The following is a 21476-nucleotide window of genomic DNA, read 5'->3' as shown; positions in this document are numbered from 1 at the left end:
TGGTGTTGAAGCTTATTGCTAAACTTTCTCAGACTGCATATATCCAGCACTGTCAGCTTGTTTATGCAGCTGGAAGTCTGCATGCCTGAAAATGAATTGCATAAAATTGATGCTTTATGCTTAAAATTCTAGTTAACTCAAGGAAACTTAGCGCTTCATTGCGGACTGAAGGCTGGAATAGAAGTAAACTAGTTCTGAAGCTAGTAAAGTTGGGCCTTAGCTGCTTAAGTGAGATGATGTGCCGTACAAGAGGCTTGCACTCGCATGCATGGCACTTACTCCAACTTCACTAATGCCCTAACCTAACCATTTCTTAAGTCTGATGCCCTGCAGTACGTGCAAAAACCTGAAGCTACAGTTCTTAAAAGTATTTCTGTGTAGATAATACTAATGACAAGATTGGTTTTGAAAATTCAAACTAAACTTGACTTGGCGTTTCTGCTGATGAATAGAAGATTTTTTTTATGTTAATTGACAGAATTCTAATAATTTTAGCTGGTAACCTGTATGCCTTAACGTGGGGAAAGATGTCAAAACCAGAAGCTGTTGCGTTCATTTCTTGTTAGTCTGTGGAGCTCATGGTTCTGTGGTCACTATTCTGCAGCATAAATTACATTCATTATTCTTGTAGTATTCAGAAGAAACTGTAAAATGTGGATAGAAGTGGTTAAAGTGGTTTGTAAATAGCCAAACATCCAGAGTCCTTTACCAGCTCAACCCAGTTCTTATGCACTTAGGTAAATAAGTAGAAAGGCTTCTTGTTCAGGCTTGCTCTGTGTGAACCTGACTGTTTTGCTTGGCTGGCTACTAGGTATTCTCTCTATTAACCTTGCCACCCTTTTGTAACTGGTGCATTTAATTATCAGTGGGATGCTTTAAACAGGTAGGGGGACTGATAAGAGCAGGTAATCTGCTTGTTGGGGAAGGTTGAAAGCAACCATTGACATCTTGGCCTACCTGCTAGTCTTTGACAAGTGGGGCTCCGTGAGAAAATAACTCTGTAACGAGATAAGGTGCTGATTAAAATGCTGTTGTCGTACAATGCACCCTGGTAGCCAAGATGGCTCTCAAATCGTTAGTTTAAAAAGAAAGAAAAAAGAAAAAAAGAGATGCTATACTTTTTTCTTTTCCTTTTTTAAAGGAGGGAAGGAGGGAGGACCCCAAGTCTCCCCGCTCTATCCCAGTACATTGTTTGGTTAATGCGTGCTAGTTTTATGATTGGAATACATTGTAGTCCGGCCACCCAGACAGAAGCATTGACTGCTAATATTAACCAAGAACAATAGCGTGGCCGTACTGACTGCAGTGAGGATTACAGAACATAATGGGGCCTATCCAAAAATAATGCTAATACAGGACAAGCAACAGGAAGCAGCAGTAGACTCAGCATTGCTCGGCTCCCAGACAAACCATGGACTTACTTCGCACAATGGCAACTTCAGCACATTATGTATTCACAGAATACTCATTATTCCAGCAGGCTTGCCAGATCAGAGATCAGCCTGGTTTACTGGATGCTTAAGCGTATGCATAGTTTGGATAGCGGTACTTTTGTGTCCTTCGTCATTTGGCAGGAGGGTGGCAGTTGCATCGCAGCGAAGGTCTTGACTTCAGTTACTGGCTTGGCTTGTGCCAAGGCAGAATCGGGGGGGAAAGTCTCGCCTGGAAGCTGCTAATAAAGTTAAATTTGTTTTCATGTCTTTGCCTTTATGTGGCAATGAAGCGTTTACCAGCACGAACAGCAATGAAGAAACTACTCAAAATGAAGACTAAAGGAACAGTGTGCTCTGTTTTTATGTGGGCATGTTCTGATGAGGCTCTTTGCTGGGCTGCCTGTTTGAGGTTCAGCCTAGCTCTTGGCCATGGACTCTGAGGCGTGAGATCGTTACAGCTTAGGCTTTGTTTATATACGCAGGGTTGAGAGAGTAACAGCTTTATAGGGTGTTGCCTTATCCCTATGTAGGCTGGCCCAAAGAAGAGCTTCCTGATGATGTTGCATTCGACAAAAGATTAAGAGGGTTAGGTTGTTTCCCTCCTTTTCCCAACTCCATATCTCCTCTGGATGAGGATCGAGTTGTCTTCAACTCCTTTGAAGGAATATTCTATTGTCAAAGTTGACTGGCTGACCATGGCATGACGTTGTGACGCATCTGTATAGCGTCATCGTGACTTGTCATGTGGCAACAGGGGTACCCAAGTGAGAGTCCTGCTGATGTTTAGAGGAAGTGGTTTTGTGACTAGCCTTAACTCTGCTCAGAGATGCCCTCCTCCCTGGCCCCTGGGCACTTTGAAATGCGCATTTCCCTCTTCCCTATCTCGCCCTCTTCCAGCTGAAGGGAGGAGGAATTGCCGGAGCTCTTGGCAATTTGCTGTGGCCCGCTGTGACAGTGTGCCAGCCTCCCAGCCTGCTTCCCTAGGACACAGGCAGGGTGCGAGCGCCGTTCTCGGACTGGTCTCCGCAGCCGTGCATGGCTGGCAGAGCGTGAGGAGAACATTGCTGGGCTTAACCTGCTCTCCTTGTTTGGCAGAGGAGGAGCAGGCGCAGCGTTCAGAATGCAAACTTCCCACTGGGTTTGTCTAGTCATGGTTTCACATGCTCAGCAAAGCTCTTGCATGGTTTAACCACAAGGATAGGAGGGAAAGAAGTTTGACTAGTTGCAACCTCTTTCAAAAAGGAGGCAGTCCTTTCACTAACGAGCCTGATGTTTTAATCTTGCTCTGTCCCACTGACATGCAGAGTGCCTTTAGAAGCCAAAGTACAAAACCACTTCTTTTGGGTGGATGTCTGGATGAAAGGAGGGAAGAAGGTAATCGAGCCGAGAGCTTTAAACACCTTCTGCTTACCTGGAGCTGCTAGTATTTCATTTAAATAACCAGAAAAGAGCTTGCATTGCCGTTTCAGACCCTTAAAAGGGACAGTTTCTGATGGATTTCAGGGTCTTCACAGTTATCAATGGATCAAGACTAAATCGTGGTGTCTTGTCATTGAGGAAAATAGCCCTTGCACATTGGTGCTTTCTTTGGTTTTTGGAGTGTGAACTTAACCATTTCCATCCTCTCATAGCTTAACTCATACGAGTTTTGCTTAAATTTGACCGTGCTGCCTTTCAGTCCTCTGGGCTGATCAGACTGCGGATGTTCTGCAAAGTGTGCCAGCTTGCTGTTCCTTTCAAGCTGCCTTTCCTCTCGAGCCAGAATCCTTGCCTTCTGGTCAAGCTCAGGTTTACAGTGGCTAATTGGGTGTGACTCTGGAAAGTTCACTGCTGCCTTGTTGCCTGGGACATTGCTTTGATGGAATAAGGTGCATGATGTGGAATTCTTGTGTCTGGAGATAGATATATATATATATATATATATATTTATTCAAAGATGGGCAGAGGTCATCTATGGGCATGGGAAAACTTAAACCTCCACACTGTAAGTAGTCATTCCTGAGATATCTGAATTGTTGATCTATAGAGTGGGGATGATATGCACTTTTAAAAAATCTCAACAGTGCAATCTGTGCAGAACTGCTTTTTTGAGGGGGGGGGTGTGGAATTGGCTAAAGGTATGCGATAGTCAGATTGTCGATGGGGGCTCGCTACCGTTGTGGGGCTGTGGGTGTCTGTGTGTATTTTGTTTAGAAGTGTCCCATCTTGAACACAAAGTCTTGTCCTTTCTTTGCCCCGTGCTGAGAGGGACAGAGCCAAGAGATTAAACTGCCATTCTTTGTATCATCCCCTTTCAGGACAGGGATTCTTCATTTAAAATATTCAGATGAGGTGAGAGGGGGCACATAGAAACAAGGGAATTGCTAGGGTAGATCTATTCCCCCTGTATTTTGTTTCCATCCAGTTAAGCAGAAGCGTCTCCTCTCTTTAAACAAACTCCTGTGTGGTGTTGGAAAGTGGTCACGCAAGTATCTAGCAACAGTAGCACTTAAAGCTAGGATTCAGCCTTTCCTTTCCTTAAGGGCTAGGTGTGTTGGTAAACAGTCCTGAGAACCAACCGGGAACTGTTGCTATGAGTTTAGACAAAATATCTTCCAAAACAATTATGCAAGGCCGAAAGGAAAACATCCTTAACTTTATTGGAAGTAGTGCTAGTTGCCATAATTCATTCTTTATATCATAATATTTTTTTTCAAGCTTGCAGTAACATGTTGTGCTTGTGCTTCTCAATGTTGGTAATTAAAGCAGTGAGGAAGCACCCAAGATAGTGCAATCTATATCTGTAATATGGCTCGGGAGTTTTATTCTGGGTTTGTTGTGTTGTTTTTTTTACCTCTGACTTGTGTAAGGACTTCTTAAATCTGCTTTAAACAGTGTTAAATGATCATGTTGTGTTTTATTTTATTTTCAGAGTTTCTTTCAAGTTGACAGACTCGGTCTAGAATAGTAACAAATAACATGTAACTTGCATGAAATATTAACCAAAAATGGTTTGGGCCAATGGAGTTTCTGCATAGAAGTTTGGGCGCATGTCTCGGCTTGCCCAGCTTTGCTTACTTTTTGAAGCATTTTCCCACAGTTATCAGTGAACGAAATGGAATCCTAGTCTGCTTTGAATATGAAACATATTTAGGCTATATTCCAAGCTGGTGTCCATCACAAACTAGGTTTTCATTCAGAGGCTGCATGCTGTGTCCAGTCGTGAGAAAGCAGTCTGCTTCAACTCTTTTTTTTCATTTTTTTTTTTCCTTTCTTTCTTTTTTCTCTCCTCTTAAGGAATTTGAGGTCTGCCTTACACTTGCACCTTGTAGCAGCTTGCTTTCAGAACTGTGTTTTGGTTTCTGTTACAGAAAAGGTGTTAAGCGCTGCAGACCACAAATAAGCAGACTGTGACTGAGTGCAGATACAATTAAGAAGAAATAAACCTTACGATATACAGCTTCTATGGCAAAACACCAAAACCCTTCATGGAGAGTTTTTATTTGTTCTATTATTGTTCTGCTCACCAGGAAGATGTTACATTTATTACCTCATTTATAGTTATTATTATATTTTTTTACTTTTCACATCATATTTTTTTCCTATGTTTCCTCAGCTTTCTTTTTTTTTTTTTTTTTTTTTTTTTTTGGAGGGGTGTGTGTCATTTTGGTTTTGAATCATTCTGTAAGTTTGGATGTGACTGGCTAAATGGCAATTTTGAAAGATACAGCCTGGATAATAATATCCCATAGTAGAGCTGGGGGAGGAGATGATGTTTTAATGCCTCTTGTTCTCAAGTTAGGATTGAAGATAAAGGTGGTTTAGATGTAATAGCTGGCCGCTTTCCAACCCACGGAGTCAGTTCATTTGGTTTATGCTTATGATTATTATTACTGGAGTGCTAGCGAGCTCATTGGCAGATTAGTGCGTCTGTAAATGTGACACGGGGTCGATAGTGCGTCTTCCCTTTCCCCGCTCTTCCAAATAGTCTGATCTAAGCCTTTGTTTTACAATGCTTCTCTCTCACCCCACCCCCTTCCCATATCCATCAGTTCTTCCCTCAGTTACCTGATACTTGTGGGAGCTGCGATGGCCCTCATGCAGACAAAGCTTTCAAAGGGGGTGCTGAAAAGCAAAGTCCCTAGAGATTGCGCTGTCAAGGCAGAGCACAGTAATCTTAGCAACACTTCTTGCTTTCAGGATGGTTGGGGGAAGGGACATCAAGACTACTTTTCTGTAACTAAAATTCTTTTGAAGCAGTTTTTGAGGGTGGGGGGTTGGGTTTGGTTTTTTTGGGGTTTTTTGATGCTGCTATGCTGGCCCGGTGTGTTCTGTCTTCCATGTGCAATTCTTCCACGCATGCTTTATTGTGGCTACAGCACAGTGTCAAAGGCTGTGCTTCCTGGTTAAGTACATAAGATGCATTAATGATGTCAAAGATGAGCTATCCAAGGTGAAAGGTCTTCTAAGTCAGACTGGATAAGGTAGCTTATGGGGTTTCAGGAAGATCATGTTTGTCTCAAGTATAATCTATTACCTATTTATGTTTTCAAGTATTCCATTTTAGGGCAGAGACCAGGATTTTTCTTTTTAAGTAAAATTGTTGGTGTGGTTTTTCTTCCTTTTTTTTTTTTTTTTCTTCCTTACAATCATGTGCAGCTTTGAAACTAACTCTTATTTCTCTTTTGCAGAGATCCTACACATTGCTTGTTGAGGCATGGGATTACAATGATAACTCTACTAGTAAGTATTCATTCTGCTGCTTTATTTAGTTCGGACACCTTGATTTCCTGTCTATTGAAAGGCCTTTGGTAATCTAACCAGTTTACTGTGAAGTAGATCATGAGGAGGGGGAAAAGCTCTCCCCCAGACAATTCAGGACAACTGCTCCAGGCTCTGCAGCAGCCTGTCTCCCTCACATTGCCTGTAGAGGTTGAGTAGCTCGCTCACCTAGGCACCAACAGTTTGATGCCTAAAAATAGATGCTGTTAATTCCTTCTGTCTCCTTAGGGAGAATAAAAGCCAAGGGGTTTCTTCAGGGTTTTTTGTTTGGATTTTTTTTTTTTTTTTTAATTAGGAGTGATATGCAGAAGCCTAAGTCTTATTGACTTGGGACCTCTCTAAACTATGTAATTCTCAAAACTGAACGTGCTGCTTAAAAAAACCCAAAACTCCATACGACTTGGTATAGATATCCATCTAATGACAGTAGATGAGAAACAGGAGTTACTACCAGCTCTTCCTTGGGAGCTGGATGTCTAAGGATTCATATTCAGGGCCTGAAAAATATTTACCAGACACCACCTGGTAGAGCTGGCTGGAAATCAAGGGTGGGAATCCTTCTCCTGGAATGTCTTTGGGTGGTTTCAGAAACTTTGTGCTAAGCTTTTCCTGTTGGCTAGAGGAAGCTGAATAGTCTCTTGGCTTCTGAGCTGTTCTGCTTATTGCCTACTGTTACTGAAGTAGGTGGGCAAAATTAGCTCTATTTTCAATCTGAGGCTTTAATAGTGTGTGGTAAAAGCCACAGGAGAAAGTATGAATCTGAACTCATAAACCTTTTGTTGACACAACAAGCCTTTTCCTTCAACAAGGAAGCAACAGCACTGTGGCCCATCTTACACAAACCTTATAACAGCTTCTTGTAGTCCACTGTGGAATGCCAGGTGACAGCCACACAGTAATGAAATGGACTTCATGCTTCACAAAAGAAAGGCCTTGTAGAAATGTGCCCAGTGCTGTGGTTTTATGTTTTACTTGGTGAAGAGTACAGTGCTTGGGAATGGCCTTTGAGTCTGGGAACCTTTCTGCACATATCTGCTCTTTAATTTTTTTTTTTTTTTAATATACGTGGGATGTCCTATTAGTTCTTAGTTCCAGAAAAGAAGTTGTCCATTGCAGATGATTCATGTGACCTCTCAGTGACAGCCATGGTTTGCTTTACAACCGGCCACATTCAGCACTGTTGCAGTACCTGTGATTTCAGGCCCTACCCCAGCACAGTTGTGGGGCGGTGGCTGGGAGGCTTCTTGGCTTTTGACTATGGAGTGTTTTATGGAGGTGCAGAAAATAGATTGCTGCAGCAGCAGAGTTGTATTAAAAATGGAAGATGCCCGAATTCAAAATGAAGGTCCTGTTTATAGTAGGATCTGAGAGTTTTTTCAGACTGGGTCTCTGCCACTTTTACTATTATTAGAGCTCATCTTTTTTCATGAAACAACTGCATTTCCAAAGCTACACAATGAACCCTTTCTTTGCTTTCATGTTCTGGAAGTACAATTGTCTTCAGACAAAATTGCCTCATTTCTCAGCAGTGCATTTGACCAAGTGCAGACATGTTCTCACATATGTTCCTGATTTGCATTCCTGCTCTAGCTTTGCTGTCACATATCCATCTGTAGGTCACTTCAGTCACTGTACTGCACAAAGCTTTTCCTTTGTACCGCATCGCTTTACTTACAGTCAGCTTTCCCATAGCTGAAGAATAAGTCTTGAAGAACTAGTTAAGGAAATCATTAGAACTAAACAATTGTCATCATACGAAGTGAGGAGTATTTTTTTGATGTCCAGGGTTTTCTTTTACCCTAATTACCACTGAATTGTAAGGACTGCGTGAGCGCTCTCAAAAAAAGAAAAAAGTGGATTTGGTAGGCTTTGTGTAACTTTTCAATAGCTCTAGCATCCTCTGATCAATGCAGCTGTTAGGAGATCCTAGAGTGGATGCTTCCTTCCCCCCTCTACATTCCACTCCTCCTACGTTCCCTTTACCACATACTCTCTCTTGTCTCACTTCCAAGAGTGGCTTGCAGTTAAATTCTGGCCCTGTTGAAGTTGATGAGAATCGTGCTTTGTTGGAGCCAAGAGTCAACTGAAATGGTTTTCTTACTCTGGTTCTTGTCTAGATGCCATCTTGCTACTGTCGCTTCATACATAAAGCTAATGGGGCTGACATTGCATCTCGAACTATGTCAAAGAGCTATTGTAAATTACTGGTATCGGTTGCATGTGAATTCCAGTCGGGCGTAAGAGACTTCAGCGCAATGTAAACCAAGCCATAGCTGGAAGTTGTCTGAAACAAAGACTTTCAAAAAATAACTGTGGTGTCCTTGGCCACCCAAACTGCTTAGAGGAGTCTGGGCTTTTGTTGTTGTTGTTGTTTGCTTCCTGATGCTGCCTAGTTATAATTTCCAGAAATCGGAGCACTGAAAAGCAAAGGTGGGCAGTCAAAATAGCTCATTTCCCTGTGCCTAAAACCTTTGATACAACTTCCCACTGAATAAAATGTCAGATTAATAGCTTTGAAGTGTAGCCGCAAAAATTGAATGAAACCAGCAAACTTTCTGACAGCGAAGTGCAGAGTGGAAGCTAAAGATGTACAGAAAGCCTCTCTCTTCCACCTCATCAATTTCTAATTGGTTCGTGTTTCCTCTAACCTTTCTATCAAAGCATGGGATTCTGAGTCAGATGATGCCAGGGGAGTTAGGAAGATCACTTTCTCTCAAGCCTAGCTGACTGCTTCTTTTTATTTAGTTAGCCAGTCTGCTGCTTTGGGCTTGCTTACTATAAAACTTAAAACACGGTTGGTGCGGGCTAAGAATGGAAGAGTTGTTGTAATGCCTTCCCTGAAGTCTGGGTCAGCACGCTTGTGTAAGTGCGTACTGACAGGTGGGAATAGGGAGGGGTGGAGAAATCTTTGTACAAGAAGGAACATGCCAATACTTCGTTGTGAAAACTGTGGGTGATGGCTAATGGAAAGGGATCTTAATTCTGTGAGACCTTACTTGAGTTTAAATGTATGGTGGTAGCTTTATAACGTGTATCAAACGAAAGACATTTTAGCCATGATCCAAAGTGAAATCGCAGCTGGTTTTCATCTGGGCCCTTAAAAAAAAAAAAAAAAAAAAGTCCAGTGGACTAATAAGGGATGTTTCCATTTGAGTTCAGCCTGTGGTTAAGGGCTCAAAAGAGCCGGTGGCTGGAGTGAGATGTCATAGCTGTACAGCAAGGACATGCTTCCTAATGAGCTGGCAGATACGGGAAGAATGATAGAGCAGAGGCAAAAGGAAAGATCTCTTTTCCAAGGCGACTGTTTTTTCTGGTGCCAAGGACTGAAATAGCTCTCCGTGGTATGTTCCCTGTTGGGAATAGGAAAAGACTGGAAAAGCAAGAGCATGTGTGTGGCGGGGGGGCAGTTTGCAAAACTAAATTGAGTGTCTTTCCCCTTTTCTCCTGCCACTTACAGGAGAAAAGGATCGAGTTGTTTTACTCGCAAGAAACAGGATGTCTTTATGCACAGGCTGGGTATTTGGGGAAATGCGTTTGCTTTCCAACTGTGCTGTAGATCGGGGTGTAATCTTGGCAAGTGCAGCAAAGCCATCTCCAGCATGCATGAGTGGAACTATAATCGCTTGACTAGCCCCATTCAAGGCGAATAGATATGCATCTGCTTAAGTACCTCTTAGAATTAGTCAGTAATCTTGTTGATGAGATCTAAGAGCCTTACACCTGCACAGTACAGGACATGATATTGCTCTGGATATACCAGTATGGAAAAGTCCTTAGGCATCCACATTACTTGTGAATGGGATTTAAACTAATAAAGGCCTGCATGCATTTGAAAGTCTTACACATAGATGTGGGGTTGGGGGCTTAGTGCCAATGAATACTAAAAACTGATTTAAATGGAAAATATTACAGAACCAGAAATACCAGAAGGTGAATAAGAAGTTGTTGCCCTTAATTTCACAGCGTAAACACTTAACGAATGCTGTAGTCTCAAGCCAAGAATACCCCCCAACATAAGTAAATGCTTACAGTGTCTGTGTATTGACACTCTTCTGTGGTTGTGCAGCAAGTGCTTTGGCTTAACTTTAGTCAAAACTGCAGACAAGCAGGCAGGATCTAGTAGTGAATTGATAATGGGTATCTGAGGCTCGGGAAGCCTGTTTGGAAGTTCTTTGTGAAAGCTACAAATCAAAGGTCCTTAGCAATACATTTAAAAGTATTTTAGATTAAAAACTGCCCATGCGTCTTCTTAAGCTTTATGTAGCAACTTCATTAGTCTTCAACTCTGCCTTATGTAAAACCCCCAAGCTTTCTTTTGTAATTGTTGGAAGAACAAGCCGAACATAAGTACATTTTAATTCTTAACACTCGAATGTGCCAGTACTTCACACGCAGCTTTCTAACACATCGTTGGCAAACTGCCCTTCTACCTAAAATTCTTCTGTCGCTGGATTATGCTCCCATATACAGAACAGTGTAGCCTGGTGCATATTGTCGGGTTTGTACTATGTCTGCAAGGATATTTTGGCTGTTTTATGATAAACTTTCACTCGGCAGTCAAGTGCTTGCTAGCAGCAGGTCGTAAGGCAGTGTCAGATCATTTAAGTCACAAGACCTGGACTACAAAGTGAAATACCACAGATATATACAATGTTCCGAGCTAATGTGAAATATTATTATTTCAAGCCGTAATTTAGACAGTTGTAGGGCTCTAAAAGCCAGAAGACTTTTGCTGGAACTAAATGTCAAGCACAACATCTAAACTTTGAAATGCTCTATAGAGAGAAGGGAGATCTCTAGCATGTATATACAGTAATCTCTGCTTCGAGCTCTGGTAGTCTTGAATTTTTAGTGTTAGCTAACATCTGAAGAGAGAACTTCCATGGTATTTCTCAGCCAAAACCTGGTGAGGCCACTGACGTTGTCTGAATGCTGGAGTTGCTAGTTTTCGAGTTAGTGTTCACACCGGAGTCCCAGAAGGCTGCAAACCTTTTGTGGTGCTTATGTTCAGTTTGTAGACATTGCTTTATTAGGCTATTGTAGTATGATGTTTTCATAATATTCCAGTTAAAACCAAAACAAGGTCCATTAATGGAGAATCAGGGAAAACTACATTATGTACCAATCTATTGGAGCTAGAAGAAAAAGCAGCTGAATTGTCTTTAATCACGAACTGTAAGATTCTTATTCGATGTCCTTACAGTGCAAAAGAGATAAGTGATTGGCAGTAACCTAACAGTCCCTTTTGATTTCAAGCTTTGTTCAGCTTGATAATGCTGCATGTGTGTTTCAGTTAATGGTTTGTAGCTCCAGGGCAGCCTTATCTTACTCTCTAAAACAGAAAATTAATGAAACCAACTGGCTGCCTCAGAGAATCTTGCCTGCAAAGCTAGAGAGCTGTGATGTGGGAGGTAATGATACCTAAACGAAGTTTTAACTCTGACATCTTTTCTGACTTCTAGATCCCGATCGCATTATTGAGAAGGCATCCCACTCTGGCATGATCAACCCAAGCCGTCAGTGGCAGACTTTGAAACATAATGCAGGAGTTGCCCACTTTGAGTATCAAATCCGCGTGACTTGTGCAGAACATTACTATGGCTTTGGCTGCAACAAGTTTTGTCGACCAAGAGATGACTTCTTCACTCACCATACCTGTGACCAGAATGGCAACAAAACCTGCTTGGAAGGCTGGATGGGACCAGAATGCAACAAAGGTTTGTGATGAATGCTCGACCGCCAAATGATCAGCAGGCTTAGGATAGGATTTGAGTGCATCGTATCCAGGTTGCAATTCAGTGGTCAGTTTGTGCAGACAACGGGGCTAAGAACTGATGGGACAGCAACTAACGCCTTACACAGAGAGCTAGGGGCAGGGGAAGACTCATTTCTGCCTCGTTTTAAAATCTTGGAGAGGTCTGACAAGTACTGGGCACTTAGCAGATGTGTTCGTTCTCTGATTATCCACATCTTTGCCCTTGGGAAGAAAACCCAGCCCATTGACTTCAATGGGAGTTCTGCTGCTGACTTCAAAAAGGATTTCCCCTTTGGTGCAGAACTTCAAGACAAGCAGGAAGGAGAGGCTTGTTTTAGAGCTGACCTGGCAAGTGTAAAGCTTTGGTGTTTGAAAAGTCCCAGGCTGTTTGTTCTACCTGAGATGATGTTTAACATGTTTATTAGGGAATGGCAACTTCCTAGGTAATTTCAGGAGAAAGCAGGACTCTGAATAGGAAGAGACTATCAGCATGTCTTGCTGACCGAGTTTATCTGCAGTTTGGATCAACGCTCATCCTAATATCCTGTCTGTTCAGAGAGATGGCTGAAAAGTAAATCCAGAGTAGTTAGAAGTTGCTTTGAATTAGATGTAAAGCCAGGGAGAGTGGGCCAGTTCACCTGCAAAAGACAGAGAAAGGAAACCTGTAGACGTGAAGTGACTTGGGCTCTCTAAGGCGAGACGGTTTCTCTTGCATAGAAACAACCCTTGGAACAGCATTAGGCACGATGCCTCTGCAAAGCTAGCTGATAGATTGCCTGTCGCAGGGAGCCACCTACCTTGGTTTTCCTTCCAGTAGACTTGATACGAGAGACTTGTTAAAACCTTGGATTTAGTAGGATTACAGTGCTGGTTAGAGATTAAAACATTCCCACGAGTGTGAAGATGGAGGAAGCAGGCAGCATGCTGATACTCTTCTTTTTTTTTTTTTTGTTTTAACAGCTATTTGTCGTCAGGGATGTAGCCCCAAGCATGGCTCTTGCACAATTCCAGGAGAGTGCAGGTAAATGCTCCCTCTCCCTCCTTGTTTCCCTCCACCCCCCCAAATAATTAAATAAGCAATGCTAAACTCAATAGGATTGGGGAGGGAGGGTGGTTTTGGGAGTCATGTTTTTGACGAAGGCACATTATTCATGCCGACTTGCCCAGAATAAGGGGGAGCAGGCTTTTAATGCACTGATAATTTTAAGAAGCTTTTTGTTTGTGAAACGGTGGCACCAAGGGGGGGTGGGGGGTATGGGATAAATCGTGTGAATGCTACCTAATGAGCACTAACTAATTGTTTCTGCATAAATAGTGCAAATGTTTTGTGGGTATGGTTTTTTCAACAGCCTGATTAATAGGCTTTTTCAACGACAAGCTTGAAGTACAGTGTGGCTTTTCCCCCCTCTTCTCCCTTTCACTGTTTCCCCCTTCCTCCCTCCCACCCCTGGTTTCTTCCATCAGTAGGCAAAAGTCAAGCATTCTTTAGAATGGGATTAGCTAAATTTCTCGGTTCCTTTACCATTGTGAGCCAGGCTCCGAGTGCTGAGAGGTTAATAGCTGGGATGAAATCTTGTCAGTAGGCTCCGATGAATGCAGAATTTTGCTCCCGTGCTTTGAAGTCCATTCTGGCCTGGCAAGGAGACAATGAAAAGCAGAGTTTATCCATAACCTGACAATTAAATATTTGGAATGCCTCAAAATATACAGCATATATTTACAGCACAGGGAAGTTTTCTTCTTTAATAATAGGAGGTTAATGGATATTAAATGTGGACACTCTTTATCAACAAACTGGTTTGTTGCTTTATGTAACCCTTTATCGTATCTGTTTACATGCGATAGGGAACTGAGGGCTTCTGAGGTTACAAAATGTTGATATTGATCCTGTGTAGGAAGGGTTAAAAGTGAAGCTTGGGTATTCACAAATAAAAAAAAAAAAAAGAAAGTAATTTTTCTGCCTAACAAACATATTGGTGGATTCTCCATTGCTGGAAGCTTTTGCATGAAGTGAACTGCTTTTCTTTCTAGATAAGCTGTAGTTCAAACAAGAACTAAATCTGGGGTGTCTGGCAGACCATATTCTATAAGAAGTCAGCCTAAATAGTCGCAGTGGTTCATTCTTTCTGTCTGGCCCTGTAATCTGTGCTTCAAAAACAAAATAAAAAAAAAAAAAATCATCAAGGAACATTCTGAAAGTAAGGTAGGAAGTAACTTCTCGTCCTCCACAAGAGACATGGCAAAGTGAAAGTCAAGCGGCAGGATGGACTGTTGTCGGTCGTTCAGTGATTTTCATGTTTAGCAGCACTGATATAAGCTGGTTAACCCCCAGAACACCAAATCTAAATCTTCTTTTAATTAAAAAAAGAAAAAAAGCCTAGCAAGTAGTAGGAAGTATGGGGGGGCCAGATGGTGAGAGGAGTGTATCAGTCAAGGCTACCAGTGATTTGTGCTTCTGTCATCAGAATAAACATGCCTTGTAGGGGTTGCTGTCTCCTAGTCAGAACAACAGGCTTTGTTTCCAGATTTTTTTCTTTCCTTTCTCTTTCTAAGTCTCTTACCTCCCACTCACTGCCCAGACATGCACTAGTGCTCTTATTTACTTAAGGTGCAACTTTCCCACACTTGATTTGCATAGTCTTGAAACAATGCTGTCCTTCTGGTGCTTTCAGATAACTTCTGCTTGCCAAGTTAGACCAATATCTTTAAAGTGAACACAGAAACAAGATTCTATTTTCTTTTAAGTTTTGATGAGTCATATAGCCTGTATGTTACAAATGCAACAGCATTTAAAAATAACATCCCAGCAGAAACTGCTCTGGGTTCTGGTACAATAGACAACTTGCAAACATTCTTAAAATATCCTTTTCCCTTTTGGTGCGAGTCACTTTCTTTAATGCAGGCCAGCCAGCAAAACCATATTTACTCATGAATCACTGTACAAGGAAAGTTAACTAAATTTCTCATGAGAAACTGCTGCATACATATTATTAAACAAGAATTATTGCCATGAATCTTTTTCTGGAATTGATATCTAACTTTTTTTTTTTTTAAATGACCATAGCCTTATCCAATTTTGTTTGTTACACTTTGAAGCTGATGTTTGAAGAAAGTCATCTCTTTGGCTCTAAAGCTCATGGCTTTTTTCCTGTATGTTTTTTGTTTGTTTTTTTTTTAATTACTTGTTTCTCTTTACACTTGCTTTAAAGCAAACAAAAAACCCCACCCCTTTGATTTGACAGAAAGCAGTAACATTCTCTATTTGGATACCTGTTTTTGCAGGTGAGGTCCCTTAGTTTTGCTTGTGTGCAAGCTCACAGGCAAGTTGCTTTGAATGCAATACAGATTACAAGGGTACGTGCCTAAATTTTGATCTTTGTGCATTCTTATTATATTCCCTGTACAGAAGGATTTTCCAACAGCTACTTGAGAGAGGTTATTTTGCCTGATCTGGTTTTCTTTCATGTTCTTCACACACAAAGACACATAAGTTGGCCTAGCTTTTTTTTTTTTAACACATAAACTAATAAGAATTTCCCATTGACTTTGAATAGGCTGCTATTGAAATAGCTATTAAAAAAAAAAGTTAATTAGGATGCAGTTTGTCACCTGAGATTTTTAGAAGGGAAGCTGGACTGACCGCTAGCTGTGTGTGATTACCTATTGGCTAGATCCTTTTAGCTTTTTCCCATGAGAAGAAATTGCCAGTCGAAGAATGGTGGGGGGTTTTATAAATAGAAAGCTTAGCTGACTTCTGTACAGATGAGGTTTGTTTTCATAATTTAGTGACAGCTTAGTGCATAATTGCTGCTGATCAATTACTCTCAGGACCTGTTAATGAAATACACTACCTCAGCAAACCCTTGCTTTTCATTTTCAACTTGTTTTCCTTGTTTCTATCTGTAGATCCACTTTAATTTGAAGAATCCTCGGCCTGCCTTGCTAGTGAGAACTAAATGAAAGCCAAAACGAGCTTTCCCTTAAGGGGGCTTTACTTTAAAGGAGCTTCCTCCTTTTAAGTATAGAATTCAGGTAGCTCATTGATAGTGGCAATAAATAATTTAAATAATAATAAATTCTTCTCCAGACATGAAAATAAAGTTTCTCAGAATTGATATGTTTTAGTTATGAAAAGAGGTTAGCATAAATCAAACTCTCAAATACACTGACAACTGATCATCTTTGAACACATGTAAAATCCTGATGCGTGCTCTTTTCTTTCATCTCTTACTGTGGCCCAGTCCGTGCTTGCCGTCTGTGTCTTCTGGCTCAGAATAAGGTTAGCTTCCGATAGAGCAGAGAACACCTAGCGCTTTGCTACTGCCTTGCCGAGGGCTCAGAGTTGGTGTTTATGGTTTTGTTTGTCTTTCTGCAAACCCAGCGTGGCTGAAATGCCCAGGACTTTGTATTCACAAGGATCTCTGGATAACTATTGTTTCCACTGACTTTTTCTCCCCCCCTCAATTTATAAAGCACCCTGTCAAAGTCCAGAGATTGATTTGTAGTGCACACCCACCCTCTCTGCCACATTTGTATGAGGCTCCAAAAGAGTATTATTGTGCTGAATGGCCTCACGCTGGTTCTCTCAGAACAGTTATTCTTTTGTCAGGAGGCTGGCTACAGAGACCTTGGCAAAACTACTAAAATGTTTGTTTACAAGAAACCATCAAACAAACCTTGAATAGCTTCTCCCCTCCCCTCCTCCTGCCCTTCTCCCCCACCTCCCCAGGCTTTCTCCAAGCTTTGGAGTTCCACACTCGCATTTACACAGAGCAATTCTAACAGGTTTTTGGTTTGTTTCCCTGTTGTGATTTTCTTTTCTTTTTTAATCGAAGGTGTCAGTATGGATGGCAAGGCCAGTACTGCGATAAGTGCATTCCACACCCAGGATGTGTCCATGGCACTTGCATTGAACCATGGCAGTGCCTCTGTGAAACCAACTGGGGCGGTCAGCTCTGTGACAAAGGTATGCTAATCTTATGGATAGCCAAGTGTAACACTTGAATTTTAACACTGGCAGACTTAGCAAGGAGAGAGCGCATGCGAGACCGAGTGAGCCTCCTGAAATATGGTGGGGGTTTTTTGTCCTTCAGCTACTTAGCGTTGTCTCCTCTGCTGTTCTGGCGTTATTAGTGTATGGGCTAACTTTTCCCTGTCCCGTCCTACCCTTGCATGTGGAGGTACTCTGGAAAGGCTCTAGAATAATGGAACAAAGCATGCATGTGGTGATGTTTCTGTTCTTTTTTTTCAACCGTGGCTTTAATGCTCCTCACCTCTTGCAGATCTGAACTACTGTGGAACCCACCCACCCTGTTTGAATGGTGGCACCTGCAGCAACACTGGCCCTGACAAATACCAATGTTCCTGCCCTGAGGGCTACTCAGGACAGAACTGTGAAATCGGTAAGTGTTTGATGCAGCTGCTGAGCTGCCGCTTGGCAGTTAATTCTTGCCTTGATTTGGGTATATTTTGGTTGGGGAAAAGTCAGTTTCTAATATTACGATGCCAGGGCTAGCTACAAAGATCCAGACTTGCTTGTTCATGCTTCATCATGAACAGTTGGTATCTCTGAACATCAGCCGGAGAGATCACTACACGTTACCTTGTCTGGCTCCGACTCAAACAGGTGCGAGTCAGTGTGGCGATGAGTTTAGCAGGGAAGATGACTTCCTGCTGGCTAGGAGCTTTTTGATTCGCAGTTCTCACAGGAGTGCAATACATCAAGGGTAATGACGGTGTGTCCAGAGTAGAAGCGTGCGGAGGGAGCCGGGGGCGGCTTCTGGTGATGCTGCTATAGTCTCTACCGTGCTGTACTTCTGTCCCGCTGCAGCGGAGCACGCCTGCCTCTCTGATCCTTGTCACAATGGAGGAAGCTGCTTAGAGACGTCTACGGGATTTGAATGTGTGTGTGCGCCTGGCTGGGCTGGACCAACTTGCACTGATAGTAAGTCCTTTCAACATTGTATTAAAAATGTGCTAGTTTGCTGTTTTTGATCAGTCTTTCTAACCCCTGATAAACTTCCAGGGCAGCCTGTTTAACCTTTCCCAGCTTTAGCATTGGTTCACAGCAGCCACTTACACCACCGTGCGCTCTCTTCTCCTTGGCTTCTACCAAGGTTTTTGTTAAATGCCAGGGGAAAGAATGGCCAACGGCTTCTTGAAAGAAGCAGAACGCTGAATTTTTGTTGTTTAAAATACTGTTTAGAGAGACTTGCTGGATCAAAATCTGACTTCCACTTGCAAAAAGGCCACAGGTGTAAACTTCTTCCCCTGTGCTTTGAATCCCCTTTCACACTACTATTATTTTTAACGGAGGCTTTTACTGAAATCAGAGTAGACCTAGAAATTGCAAGTAGAAGTCCTGTTGTCTTTCTGTTCCTCAGGGCAAATCCTAGTAGCAGCAACCATTTATCAAATTTGTCAGTTACTGACACCGCCTGTTCGGCAACAGAGCTGAGCCTCTCCTTACTCTGCATTACAGATATTGATGATTGTTCTCCAAATCCCTGTGGTCATGGAGGAACTTGCCAAGATCTAGTTGATGGATTTAAGTGTATTTGCCCACCTCAGTGGACTGGCAAAACGTGCCAGCTAGGTGAGAACTGCTTTTCTCTTCATCCAGCGTCGCTCTGGGCAGGGGGGAGAGAGGTAAATGCAAAAGGGATCATAGTCCAGCAGGCAAGGGCAATCGTGCCCCTTGCGTTAGGTGCGTTTGTGGTTCTGAAGCCCATGGACGTATTCTGGCACATCGAGAATATTCAGTGTCGGTGGTCGCAGGACTGGGGTCTGGGGCAGTCTTAAAGCACAGTGGCTTCCTTCTGTCATCGTTTTGCTGATGCATGCCAGCAGTTGAAGGAAAGAGTTAACTAAGCCAGAGAGACATGCTTTAAAGGTAAATGAACTGAAGTGGGGAGGGTGCATGTGTATGCCTTCCAGTCCCGCCCCCACATGCATTTCTTCCTTTAGCCTGTGAGAAAGTTGCTGTATCTCTTCAGCCATGTCAACTCCTCCAGACCAAGGAGTTCACGGCTGGGTTCCAAAATGTGGATGATCTCACGAAGAATGAGCTGTCTGCATTCTTTACACAACACACTAATCCTAATGACCAGGCTGCAGAACTCCTCCTTCAAAATGCTCGGTTGAGATGTGTGTGTGGGGGGGGAAGTGGTTCTTAATGAGTGGCTGGGTAATTATCAAATAATTAGCGTAGCCTGTATGTCCTAATTGCAGAGAAATTGAAAGAGACTTCAGAGACTGATGTATGATTGACTTTTGTTCGCTCAAGTCACGCTAATCCATGCTGTATATTACAAGTTCCTCTTAGATCTGAGTGAACTGCCGATTATTGCTGTGAAAACCGGCTGTAGGCTTTTTTGTCTTCTCCCCCCTGCCCTACAAGCCCTGCATTTGGCCATTCACATTGTTTTTTTCAGATGCGAATGAATGTGAGGGCAAACCCTGTGTCAATGCCAACTCCTGCAGGAACCTGATTGGCAGCTACTATTGTGACTGCATTACTGGCTGGTCTGGCCACAACTGTGAGATAAGTAAGTGTCTATATCCTCGGGTTTATTAAAGGCCAGTTGTGTGTGGATATGTATGTATGCCACCGAGTTCTAAGCTGGGATTTAAACATCAGGCGGAGGCCCAGCGCTTGATGTTTTTAGAAAGGGAGTAGGTGGTGTGGAATGAAAATACACAATTTTATCAAATTCATTAGTCCATAACATAGCTATATTCTGATAAAGCGACTAAAACAATGATGTGACGTTTCACTGCCTCTAGTAGAAGAATCGCAAAAGGTTCCCACCCATTATAATAACCTTATCTCAAGGAAGGCATGCAGGAAACTTGACAAAAGGTTTATCTAGCTGCAGTTTTAGAGAGACTTGAACTCTGTATCTAGTGTAAATATATTTTTGCCTTCTAACCACGCTAATTTTATTACAGATATTAACGACTGTCGTGGACAATGTCAGAATGGAGGATCCTGTCGGGTGAGCCATTCTTGTTTTGATTTTGGTTTCCCTGAGGCTTGCAACAGTAACTAAAACATTTGAGTCTAAACACAAATAGTGTGGAAAATCACAATTAGCCGGTAGAAATTGTCATTTCTTTAAGTTGGGGGGGAGGGCCTGTGTCATGCCACAGTATGTCGGGGTATGTGTGTAGAACAGCAAGGGCGAAAGATGTAACTGCCATAAATGACTCATTTTCACTGCCAGTGTCACCAGTGAATGGGCTGGTTATTGTGGAAACTACCTACTGTAAATGTAGATACTCCCCTTGAGAATGCAGATTAATGTATCCTGCCTGGAAACTAAGAACGTAAGCCAGTACTGGTGTGTTTGTGTGTGTGTGTTTATTTTCCCCCCCTAATTATTCTTGCCTTGTTTGAACATAGTAAGAGGATATGGTTTTTTGGACTGTCTTTTTTTTTTTTTTTTTTTTTTTCTTTAAAAAGAATATACCAAGAGGGAGGAAAAAAACCTTAACTCTAACCTTTCTTGTTCCTTCCCAGGACTTGGTTAATGGTTATCGGTGTATCTGTTCACCTGGCTATGCAGGAGATCACTGTGAGAAAGACATCAATGAATGTGCAAGTAACCCTTGCATGAATGGGGGTCATTGCCAGGATGAAATCAATGGATTCCAGTGTCTGTGTCCCGCTGGTTTCTCAGGAAACCTCTGTCAGGTAAGAAGCACGGCTGAAAGGCAGGCCCTCAGCCAGTGGCGTTTCTACCAGCGCTCGGGATCTCTACACTGAATGCCTTGCATCCACTGAACCATAGTATAAAGTTGTACTTGATATCGCTGTCAGTCTGCCAAGAAAGGGCTTGATTAATATATACTGGAGGGGGGGGGGGGAAGAAACCAACAAAAAGCACTCACGGGCTGCTGAGGATTCTTTTTGTTAAACAGCCCGCAAGTGTTTGCGTGTCAGGTTTTGTTGCGCGCTAACTATTAACTTTCAGTGGCTGTTTAATATCAAGAGCGCTGTCTGCTGAAACAGTTGCAAGTCTAACTAAACTCTGTGCGTTATGAACGATTCACTGAGGCAGCAGATAAAAAGGTCAGATTCCACAATGTCTGCCTGCCGTAGCAAGGGAAAGCTATGATAAAACTTCTGTTTCACACGGCCTCCCCCCACCCCTTGTTTTCTTCTTTTTATTTCCCTTTCCTCTCTCTACGCTACTTGCAGCTGGACATAGATTATTGTGAGCCAAATCCTTGCCAGAACGGTGCCCAGTGCTTCAATCTTGCTATGGACTATTTCTGTAACTGCCCTGAAGATTACGAAGGGAAGAACTGCTCCCACCTGAAAGATCACTGCCGCACAACTCCTTGCGAAGGTTTGTGTTACCTTGCAGGCGAACGGCAATGACTGGCAATAGCTTCTGCCCCTCCCCTGGCTGAAGCTGTAACGCAGCTCCAATAATGTCATCAGTGGAGTAGCTCTTGTATAAAGAGGCTGAATTTTGCCCTGTGCCTCACGCCTGTATTTGTATGAGAAGATAAGTACTAAT

The 21476-nt window shown here is 42.5% G+C and overlaps 1 protein-coding gene across 1 annotated transcript in view; it reads left to right on the top strand.

The window, feature by feature from the left end:
* The window catches only part of JAG1 (jagged canonical Notch ligand 1), a 35681-nt gene that overhangs the window by 6676 nt on the left and 7529 nt on the right, over nt 1-21476 (top strand). Inside the window, exons 3-13 of the mRNA XM_082306674.1 lie at nt 6104-6155; nt 11657-11911; nt 12910-12970; nt 16785-16915; nt 17232-17351; nt 17780-17893; nt 18431-18544; nt 19383-19496; nt 19900-19946; nt 20471-20644; nt 21152-21302. Of these exons, the coding sequence (XP_082162800.1) occupies nt 6104-6155; nt 11657-11911; nt 12910-12970; nt 16785-16915; nt 17232-17351; nt 17780-17893; nt 18431-18544; nt 19383-19496; nt 19900-19946; nt 20471-20644; nt 21152-21302 (1333 nt within the window). The remainder of the gene's footprint in view (nt 1-6103; nt 6156-11656; nt 11912-12909; nt 12971-16784; nt 16916-17231; nt 17352-17779; nt 17894-18430; nt 18545-19382; nt 19497-19899; nt 19947-20470; nt 20645-21151; nt 21303-21476) is intronic.

The sequence above is a fragment of the Platalea leucorodia genome, assembly GCF_965183815.1.
Source record: "Platalea leucorodia genome assembly, chromosome: 3".
NCBI classification, from domain to species: domain Eukaryota; kingdom Metazoa; phylum Chordata; class Aves; order Pelecaniformes; family Threskiornithidae; genus Platalea; species Platalea leucorodia.
This window is presented reverse-complemented; position numbering and strand designations above follow the sequence as displayed.